Below are 11,420 nucleotides of genomic sequence, written 5' to 3'. Positions count from 1 at the left end.
TCTTCTTCACACCTCTACCAGTGTGACCTCCACCACCATTACTTCTACTACTGTTAGTACATAGAGCTCAGCGCTGGTGCTCCATCATCAGCGTGCGACTTCATCATATTCACACAGGTGGAGAGGTCACAGCTAAAGCCTGAACCTTCTCCCTTCAGCTCTGCTGCTGCTCTCATCTGTTCTCCATCTCAGCTTCCTCCTTAAGTGTTAATCGCTGACGTGATTAAAATCTGATGCTGTGGTCGCTTCTTTGACCTCAGTACGTCTGACTAAACTACTAATGCTTCTCGTCTAGGAGAGACAGATTTATGCTGGAGACATATAGCACTGATACTGAGACAAAACACATCAGAAAACAGAATTATTCCTGCTGTACAGTCATGTAATAGTCCGGAGCTGTCAGGGATAAAGGTGACCTCTTCAAGGTCACCTCAACAGTATAGAAGTTCAAACGACCAAATCAGGCTTTGTTTTATCCATATTTACACATGATTTATAGGAAAATTGGGACATTATGCTCTAAAACACAAGGCAGTGCTGTTCTCACACACTGAGGTGCTGAGAAGAAAAGCTCTTTTCATATTAAACACGCACCAATGAAGGTATAATAATCCATTTACCCTGTTAGACCAGGTGGAACCAGCAGCCATGGCGCACTGCAAGGATGGAACAGACTGAGAGAGCAACGTAAGCTGCTGGACCTGTTGATGAATAGAATGCTAAAATTACAATTCCTAGACTGACTTCTCGCTTAAAACAAGAGAGACGACTTTCTCAGGCTGGAAAATTGCTCCTCAGATGATTTTATAGAGGAAAAACTGTGAAAGCAGAGAGGCGCTGATCAGTTTCCCTGAAGCTCACCGCTCCGCTTTTTCTAAGGCAGCTGAACAGACATGTAACGGGTAACTTTCCCCGTTGCATTACTTCCTGAGAGGAATCTCTGCTTGCATATTGCGTTACACATTTGTGAGTAACGAGCCCCGACGCTGACGAGCGGCCGTGCGTCTTGGAGAGGGCAGGGACGCCGGAGACGCGCAACGGCATCAGCATCAGCAGCAGCGCAGTCTGTTTGGAGCCACCGGTTGAGATCACTGAACACTCCCAGCCAGCAGCCTGTCTGAGCGGACTGACGGATACAGCATCGACGACCTCCGTGTCTCTGACATCTTTCCTCGGAACCAACCATGGACGCCCTCCTCGGCCCCCGGAAAACACGCGAAAGCGACGGATGAGTGAGCTCGGAGATGCTGCGCACCACGGAGCTCTCGTGAACAGGACTGTGGGTGTGTGTGCGCGTCAGGCTCGCCGTTACCTCCGGACTGCACTCGCCAACTTCCCCCGCTTTCCATCAAGTCATGTCTGATACAGAGCGATGGGCAAGTTTGACGACAACGAGAGGATAATCCTCAACGTCGGGGGCACCAGGCACGAAACCTACAAAACCACCCTGAAGACCCTGCCGGGGACGCGACTGGCCCTGCTCGCCTCCGACTCGGACATCGACTCCGTGCTGGATCAGCTGCAACAAGTCCCCGGCTTCATCGAGTACAACGCGCGAACCAACGAGTACTTCTTCGACCGCCACCCGGGCGTCTTCGCCTACGTGCTCAACTACTACCGCACCGGGAAGCTCCACTGCCCGGCGGATGTGTGCGGACCGCTGTTCGAGGAGGAGCTCTCCTTCTGGGGCATCGATGAGACGGACGTGGAGCCCTGCTGCTGGATGACATACCGGCAGCATCGGGACGCGGAGGAGGCTCTGGACGTGTTCGAGCTCAACGTGGACAACGGAGAGGAGGACGACGAGATTGGGAAGAGGCTGGGCATAGAGGATGTGGCTGCCGACGGGAATGTGAGCCTGTGGAGAAAGTGGCAGCCGGTGATCTGGAATCTATTCGAGGATCCGTACTCCTCCAGGGCGGCGAGGGTAAGGGCGCAGCGCTGCGTCTGGAGCTCTCCAAAACACGCACACACCACGACCCCACTTCACTCCACAGCCACCGAATCCTTCTCATTCACAAAAACACGCACACTGAGCACATTATGTTACAGTTATCCCCACAAATTAATTCACAAGTTGTCTCAAAAACTTGCTTCCCCCCCCAAAAAAGTGAGAAGTCTCATTTATTTCCAACTCCCTGCCTTATTTCTAAGCTGGTTTCATTATCTCACTTGAAAATAAGCAGATTTTTTCCCGCTTGCCAAAAGCAAACAAGGTGTTAACACTGTCAGGATGGATATTCATAGCAGCAGCAGTGGATTCTAGGTGTGTAGGCCTGAGCCAAACACAGGCTGGAGCCTACATTTGTTGCACTGATGCTGATTATTTGAGCCACACATCCTGTATCTGTGTCACTTCTCGCTTCCCTGCTCTAAAGGTTTTGTTTATGGGCTCTAGAAATGTCATTTCCGCAGTCACTCTGTTTTAGTTTAGATCTCAGTCAGGGTTCGTTTTTAAAAATTATTATTAAACTGCATCCAGGCAGTCTCAGATAAACACAAAAGAAATGTGTGGGACTTTTATCTCTGCTAAAATTAGTGCAGTACTTCATGGTGGGAAGAGCAGAGATGCAGACTTACAGGCCACATTTGGCTTCTTTGTCTTTGATTATTTGTTTTACAACGAGGCGCTGTGTTCACTGACAAATGCAAATTATGGCATTTCTTCAGGGTAGATTTAACAAGTCATCTGTGACACGATGATATAGTAGAAATGTGCACACCAGCAAAAGTTGTGGAGTAGTTCACAGTCAGTGTGTGGACTGGACCTCATGAAAGAAGCCGTAACAGTTTCCAAATACAAGTGTTCTGTTATGGTGGCTGAATTCTGGGTAATAAAAACCAAATCACTTCCTCACGTGCAGACTGACTTGTTGCAAGAAGAAAAAAATATCTGTTGGTTGTGACGTCATGCAAATGTAAATGCATGAAGGTTTGCTCCACCTTAAATAATACATCATCAATAGTTCTAAAGGTTTATCTGACCTGAAATACTATATTGTCTAAGTTACTGTGCTTCTAAAGGTTTGTTCCATAGAAAATACTACATTATCCAAGAACTTCCTCATTTTAAAGGCTTGTTTCACTCCAGAATACTTCATTGTCCAAGTAGTTGTGGTTTTAAAGGTTTGTTCCTTGAAAAATACTACATTGTCCAACAATCTGTGTCTCTAAAGACTTGTTTCACCCCAAATACTACATTGTCCAAGTAGTTTTAAAGGTGTGTTCCACCCAAACAGCCACATAAAATGTCACAGGTTCCACCGATGCAGGTCCTTTAAATTAAACCAATTGACAAGTCTAACTTTCAGTTTGACTCCATTCAATGTTTAACGTCTCTAAATAAATGATTGGCATCATTCTTTTTCTTCATATTTCATGAATGTTCTTAGTTTAGTGGGGACAACTGGGTAATATAACATTAACGTGATGACATGTTCTCAATGTCCTGTACGCATGTTGTATGCATCAGACCCCAGGCTATTTTAGCTGTAGAAAACAGATAAGAAGTATCAACATTTTACACAGTTTATTTTTGGTTGTTTTGGAGGACATTGAAGTCATTATAACATGCAATTTTAGTAATACAAAGAAGAACATTTTTACTGCTCTACCAAGCCCGACATAATCCTCCTTTCTCTGTGTCTTCATGCTAGATGTCTTGCATACTACTGCATCTTCTAGCGTTTGTAGGGCAAGCAAAAATGTCCATCTGTAAGTCAGGCAGAAACTTCCTATCCAGATGATGATAATAGCAGTTAAATAGTTTCTTCTTGTTGTCTTTTTGTTGTTGTTGTTTGTTTCTGTTTTTTGCTCTGGTCACATTTTTTACTCACTGTGGACTCATGTTTCACTGCAATATCAAATCCTGCACCTCTATGGAAACAACACAACCATGATTAGAAGTAGAGAGAACTCAGACATGCCAGTTTGAGACCATAAATTGCACTTAAAGAAAGAAAAAAAAACATGAATTTCTTTTAGAATTTTTTTTTACAAAAAGGTAAAAAAAAATAATTGGAATCAGTATACAGAACATTGTGTCCCCAGGTGTCCTCATTACCAGAGACCTGTCAGCTTCAATGCAATAGATGTTTTATTTATATTTTTACAACTTCCACAAATTAAACTCCACTCTGCACCTCAACTCGAGAAAGACATTTCACCCTGCTTCCTTTATTCTTTTGTTTATTAACCTTGCATTTATTTTATGATCCAGTTTAATGAGTTTCCTCTCAGTCTTTTATTGCCTCCTCTCTGCTCTGTACAAACACAGCCTGCAGTTCAACCAAATGGTCTTGAAATTGTTGCCACGTTACTGTAGGTCATAAATTAGATTTTTTTTTTACAGGATCTGGTGTAAATGGTTCATTTTGATCTTTTTTTAAATTGAGACAAGTAGAATAAGGTGAAATTGCTGAAATATTTTGTCATTTTTTGAAAAAGAAATCATGCCTTTCAAACTTGCCTGCAGGTTTTTGTGTTAGAGGTAAAGCATATTGCTATCCCCTGCAATTTGTGGTAACCTGTAGTTCATTTACCCGTTTTACTTCACTGTTTCTCTAGCAAAAACTAAAACTTTTTAAATTGCAAGCTTTATTTTAATTGGTAATTGGATCAACTTATAGTGTGCTAATGATAGTGCTATTTAGTTTGTTGGTTTAAGACTAAAGCCAAGCTAAAGTAACTTAATGAAATCAGCTTGGCAACAACATTGTTTTTCACCTTGAGGTCAATATATCAAGTTCCTGTCAATACCCACTTCACACTGCAGCAACTTAATTGTTCAAATCTGTCAACTCAGAACCTTGTGGTCATAACTGTGGCAAGTGGATACACAAGACATACAACTTTATTTCATTAGAAGACGACAAAAAAAATGATGCAATATATTTTTTGAGCCCAATCTTTATTTCTTAAGGTGTATTGCTATATGACACAGGTACCAGGGCTACTGTCATGTATCTTCTTTTTATTGGTCCTGCATTATTTCCACATGTACACTACTGTTCAAAAGTTTGGGGTCATTTAGAAATGTCCTGATTTTTGAATAGAAAAGCATTTTTTTCATGTCAGCACACAAGAAAGTTGTGAACAGTGAAGGAAGACGAGACCACATTGAGCTTGCTGTGCGTAAAGTTTTCTTTTATAAATCTTCCCAATGGCAGCTTGGATAAAAATTCTACAACAAAGAGTTTTCTGATCACCGCAGCACTTCAAACCGATGGTATCACCTCAGTGCAAAACATGTTGCTGTTAGCACCAGAGCTAACATTAGCTACGACAGTCCCGCTAACGGCTAGCCATCCCACAATTGACAACTTTTCAACACACTGAAAGTACTTGAGTTTACAAAAAGTCTGAAAATGTTGAATAGAATTGCAATGAATGCACTTTGAGTTTGCAGTAATCTTCTGTGAATGTAATAAACAGATGAAAAATACAGATAAATATAAATGAAACAAACATTTTTGTTGTTTAAGATCACGTATTTGTCCATTCATTGATTCAGTCATCAACCAAAATTTAGCTGAATTAAAAAAACTTTACTTATTGTGGCAAATATTGCTATTTGGCAAAAATGTGATAAATCATGATTAATTAATTGCAAAGCCTGAAATAAATATAATTTTTTTAATTGTGTTCCACCGCTTGTGATGTTATGTTAGCACATGAATAAAAGCAAATTTTCATGGAAAACATGAAATTGTCTGGGTGACCCCAAACTTTTGAACAGTAATGCACAGAATAAACACAAAGTCCCCATTGAAAAAAATCTTCTTTGCCTAGCAAATATTTTTACTGCTGAAACATTTTCAATGAAGTGAAACCAGCTCATTGTCAGTCCAACTATTAGACCTTTATTTATGTTCCGTAACCGGATCATCTTTGGTTTCATGTCCTCTGATTACATCCCTCCTGCTCTTCATCATCTACAGGTGAACAGAACTAACATGAGCCTTAATGTGACGCCGATTTTTGAACAAAAAAAGCAGTATAGCTTGTCTACATGACACTCCATCAAATATTTTTTGTCATATTTGACGAGACAAACATACACCTTTAATTATGCAGTGTGTTTTCTGCTCTTCTCATTAGAAAAGCTACAGAATTTCAATGAGCACAGCTTCTAGAATCAGAGGATCAGTTGGTCATAGTTGTGCCTGTTGATTCAACCAGTATTTAATTGCTTTTGTCACCCAATTCCAGACTTCCATCTATGTTTCTACTGAAAGTGGAGGTGTTGGGAGGATGTGTGGGTGGCGTTGGCGCTGAACTTGAACCTGTGTTACTTGTCCTCCTCTTTCATTCCGTCAGCAAACTTTCAGTGAGGATGAAGGCGGGGATTTTATCTCTTTGTATGAACAGAATACTAATCCAGAATCTTTATTTTATAATCAGGAGAGCTCCATCTTTTAACCTGATATCACACCTGCAGCTCCATCATTCCCTGTGAAATTAAAGCCACATTAACTCAGAGTCTGCTTTACAGCCACAGTCGCAGAGTTATTTTTAAAATGCAAACTCCAAATGATCTGGACCAAACTCTGCCAGTCTGTTGTTCCTTGTTCTCATTCACCAGACTTCACTGCTAATTTCTTGGAAGTGTTTCTTGGCGATCACTCTGCTAACGGAGGAGCTAGCAGGGATGCAGCGGAGGTAAATATTGAGTTAGTTTCGGCGATGCTTTACTGGCAGGAGAGAGTTGATGGAGCTGAATGCTTGTGTTTACAACACGCATGCATCTGTCTCGCTGCACCGACACTTACCCAGCATGCACACGCACAAATGAAGTCGCACCACACTTCCCTGCCACCAGTACAGCACAGGAGCATCTGTTTCTATAAGCGCCCTCAAACCTTTGTCATCTGCAGGAGAATCACATTTGCCGATGCAGATAAGGCAGCTCCTCTGTGTCTCACGTCTCCTGTGGAATTAAAGGCCAGCTGGCTTTTGGTTAACCTTTAATACAGACAGGAGGAAGGCTTTGTGTTTGTGTGGAACAAAGAGAGCTAATGTGGAGTGCGTGAGCCTGAAAGAGTCCCTCAGAGCATTAATCTGCTCCCTGGCAAGACATTCGGAGACAGCAATGTGGAATTATCGTCTGTGGAAAGGAAAGGTACAATTTCAGCCAGTTCACCTCTGACCTTAACACCACAGAGGGGACAGTATGAACAGTGAAGCGCTCTTTAAAAGCAGAAATGATATTAACCTTGGTGTTGTGATGCTGAGTTAAATGATGGGTGGGTGGATCCTGGAGTTCCAATGAATATTTATCATTACACTACTGTTCAAAAGTTTAGGGTCACTTAGAAATGTCCTCATTTTGAAAAGAAAGGTAGTTTTTTTCAATGAAGATAACATTAAATGAATCAGAAATACAGTCTAGACATTGTTATTGTGGTAAATGACTATTCTAGTTGGAAATGGCTGATTTTAATGGAATATCTCCATAGGGGTACAGAGGAACATTTCCAGCAACCATCACTCCTGTGTTCTAATTGGAGGTGGGCATATCGATCCCAATAACGATAATATCGATACCAGAGTTGGTATTGATATTGAATGAGCCCAGTGGAATGATATCGATACTTATATTATAATAAGAAAATGAATGCTGTTTAAGGAGGCTTTCCCTCACTTTGGGATTTGGTGTTTTCATTAGACCCTGTGAGCATTTTCAACCCCATCTTCATTCCAGATCTGGATCATATGCCATAGTTATCCTGTGTTCAAAACCCAACTACTGAGAAAGTTAGTCTGGAGTATCAGTATCAATATCGGCAATACTGGCCCTGTATTTACTTGGTATCAGATCGATATCAAATCCTGCAGTATCGCACACCACTAGTTCTAATGCTACATTGTGTTAGCTCATGGTGTTGAAAGGCTAATTAATGATTAGAAAACCCTTGTGCAGTTATGCTAGCACATGAATAAAAGTGTGAGCTTTCATGGAAAACATGAACTTGCCTGGATGACTCCAAACCTTTAAACAGTAGTGTACATGACACTGATCGTACACCATTTGCAAAAAGGCTCTGAATCTGTAACTCATGCTTACTATAATTCAAGACATTGTACATGTTTGTGTAAAATGGGCCCAATATCTTCTGCACAAAGCTGTTCAGTCTCGTTCGATGGGATATTCTCCACTACACTCAGAAATGTAATAGGAAACGCTTTGTGTTGCTGATTCATTTGTTGCAGTTAACCCCCTCCTCATTTTTCCACTTCAGTTTAAAGCCCTGTATCTCTCTGGAAGCAACACAACCTCGTCTCTAAATGGAGAGAGCTCACTTCCAGCTCTTGTGCATTATAACAAAGATAAAATGCCACAATCACAAATAAATAATTCCTTATATTATTTTATGAAAATTACCATGTACAATATTTTTTCAAGACCCCTCAACAACACTAAAGAAAACACTTGCTATATTTTACTACTTACATGATAATTTGTTTCCATGCTTGTCCTGTCTGCTCTGCATAAACACTGCCTGCAGTTCAACCCAGTTCAACTAAAAATCCTCTGCATTTACACTACAGTTCAAAAGTTTGGGGTCACCTTGGAAATTTCATGTTTTCCATGAAAACTCACACTTCAATTCATGTGCTAACAGAATTGCACAAGGGTTTTCTAATCATCAATGAGCCTTTCAACACCATTAGCTGACACAATGTAGCATTAGAACAGAGGAGTGATGGTTGCTGGAAATGTTCCTCTGTACCCCTATGGAGATATTCCATTAAAAATCAGCCGTTTCCAGCTAGAATAGTCATTTACCACATTAACAATGTCTACACTGGATTTATGATTCATTTAATGTTATTTTCATGGGAAAAAGATGCTTTTCCTTCAAAAAAGAAGAGATTTAGTGACCCCAAACTTTTGAATGGTAGTGTACAACAGGTGACTGTTGGTTGCACCTGAGTCAATATTGCTTTACAATTGCACCAAAGATTATTGTATTTTTTGTTCTGTCGACAGTTTAATTTTGGCTAATGCTTAATTGAAGCTTTAATAATGAAATGATATCACCGTGTTAAGGTTAGATTTGGTTCAGTTTTCCAGTGGAACGTTCCAGGTAATTAGCTCAAGAATATCAAAAGTCTGATTATTATTTCGTGACAAATTGTGGCAATTTTAACAATTTAAAAAAATTAAAAGACACAGGTTTTGGGTTCAGAGTGTTAAAGTCTTAGGTCACCATCATTATTTTTAACAGAAAAAATAACCACAAATATTTAAATATTAAGCAAACTGCTGAAATGTTTTGGTGAATGTGAGAAGAACGTGTTATTTCAGAGTAAACAGTGCAAAAACTTTCAAGTTTCTATTGCTGATTAATGGTGGAAAATAATTTTAGCAGTTTTAATGAGAGGAAACAAGCAAAAACATTCACCCTGCAACAGAGCTACGAACTGCTCCCATCCTCTCTGTCATGGTCTCGTTTCTATTAATTATATTACAACTAATTCTCCACCTAGCAGCTTCATTAGCAGCATAACAGGTGATGTCAGAGCAGCAGTCTGTGGCTGTCAGGAAGCCTTTCATGTCTGTGTCTCTCCAGGTAAGCTCAAATCCCAAAAGTCTGATCTGTTCCTATTAACCAACTCGTCCGCGAGTGTCGTGTGCCAGCAGTCAGCGGTATGCAGGCGTGCTCTCTGGGCTCCCCACGCTGTTTCTATTGTTGTAGCCATCCTGTTCTCTCCTCACTCTCAGTCTGCAGGCACCGCTTTAAGAGGTGCGTTCACTGCTCCGTGTGAGACGCTATAGAAAGAGGGAGAAGGTTTTCCTACATGTTTATGATTGTGTTTTTGAACAGAAAAAAGACTGAGCATGCTTGTTTCTTTGTGTTGTCTATGTGTTTTGTGTTAATCTCTCTGTTTGTCCCTCTCATATCTCTGTCGTTGGCCGGATTGCTGGATTGAGATGGTAACAAAAAAAAAAAAGAAGAATAACACCCACCACCTTTTTCATTTCCCATGTCTGAGCTCTGAGGCAGAGGTTTAACTGATGCCTGACTTTGTAGTCTCCCCCTCCACCCCCAACACACACACACACACACACACACACACACACACACTTCACCCTCACCCACGCATTCCCCCCCTCTCCCACTGTCCTCCCATGATCCATCTGAGACTGCAGCTTGCTTTCTGCCACTTAAGAGGTTAAAACCCAACCGTCTGGGTGCCGCCTGCCGCACGCCTGAAGATACCAAAGCCAGGCTGCACGCTCAGCCTGCCTGTTGTCATGGGCAACATCATCGGCTCATCACGCACGGCCTGTTTTCATTGAGATCCGTCCGGTCCGTGAAACTGATTGATTTCAGAAACCTGCTCGACTGTGAACCCGTATTGCTCAGTAACCCCTTGCGTGCTAAGCTTGTTAGTTTTTAGGCAGTAATGCAAGAAAAAGATCTGTTGGGAGTGTCACTAACACAGCCGAACCATGTCTGCATGTCTCTTTAACTGGCATTTTGATTTCTGTCAGAGGTGACACATGATTTAACTTCTTCACTTTTTGCCCTTTTTAACCAGAACTACATCAGCCTAATGCTACATTGTGTTAGCAAGTGGTGTTGAAGAGGCTCATTGATGATTAGAAAACCCTTGTGCAGTTATGTTAGCACATGGATAAAAGTGTGAGTTTTCATGAAAGCATTGAATTGTCTGGGAGACCCCAAACTTTTGAACAGTAATGAGAAATTGTAGCTGCTGGATGTAACTTCCAACTCTATGAGTACGTAGGAATATCACAAGACAGGTTTGTTATGTTAGCACATGTGGTCCATTTGTGTCGTTGTTTGCAATATCACAGAAAGACGGCTACCTGACGAGAAAAGAACAGAAAATGAGGAAAAGTGGTGGCTTATAGGCCTCTAGAAGTCGAACCAAGTAGTGCCACACAGGAGTAACTACCCTGCAGGGGAAACTTTTTCCCTCCAAAACCATCCCTGAAAGAGGTTTCAGCAGGGGCGTTTTTTTTTCCATGCGTGCATATCTCTATAACTGCTTTCTGAGGTGACACATGATGATTTAGCTTCTTCACTTTTTGTCCCTCTTTAACCAGAGCTACAGGTGTTAAGTCAGGGCTAGCGGTGCCACATGGGAAAGCCCCTACTGACTCATTACTGGAATCTGAGGTCGTAGAAGCCGGAAAACGCGGCTGAAACGCTGCAAAACAGACGGCAAAGCCTCACTGAGTAAATAGAGGTCTGACGTGTAAACAGCAGCAGACCTGACACCCGGGTAGGAGAGCAGGGCAAATGGCTGGCCCGAGTTGGGCAGTGACGGCACGCTGCTGGCATGTTTGTAGCCACTGCCAGTTCATGTTAATCTGCCCGCGCCAATCATCATCCTGTGCTGCTTTGGTTGACTATAATAGTCCGGTGTACAGGAGCAGTGTGGAG

At 41.7% G+C, this 11,420-nt stretch overlaps 1 protein-coding gene across 9 annotated transcripts in view; it reads left to right on the top strand.

Annotated features, from left to right (window-relative positions):
• The first annotated feature begins 615 nt into the window (after positions 1-615).
• Positions 616-11,420, top strand: part of kcnc2 (potassium voltage-gated channel, Shaw-related subfamily, member 2) — a 132,551-nt gene continuing 121,746 nt past the window's right edge. For 8 of the 9 annotated variants that reach the window (XR_002596715.2, XR_007944996.1, XR_002596716.2 and 5 more), the window contains exon 1: positions 616-1,927. Coding sequence is in view for 4 of the 9 variants with exons in the window: in XM_022215290.2 (XP_022070982.1) it covers positions 1,373-1,927 (555 nt within the window). In the remaining 5 variants the exon portion in view is untranslated. The remainder of the gene's footprint in view (positions 1,928-11,420) is intronic. The other variant, XM_022215292.2, reaches the window with a different exon arrangement.

This window comes from Acanthochromis polyacanthus, chromosome 1, assembly GCF_021347895.1.
Source record: "Acanthochromis polyacanthus isolate Apoly-LR-REF ecotype Palm Island chromosome 1, KAUST_Apoly_ChrSc, whole genome shotgun sequence".
Taxonomy (NCBI): Eukaryota; Metazoa; Chordata; class Actinopteri; family Pomacentridae; genus Acanthochromis; species Acanthochromis polyacanthus.
The sequence above is the reverse complement of the archived record's forward strand: the minus strand, read 5'-3'. Positions and strand labels throughout refer to the sequence as shown.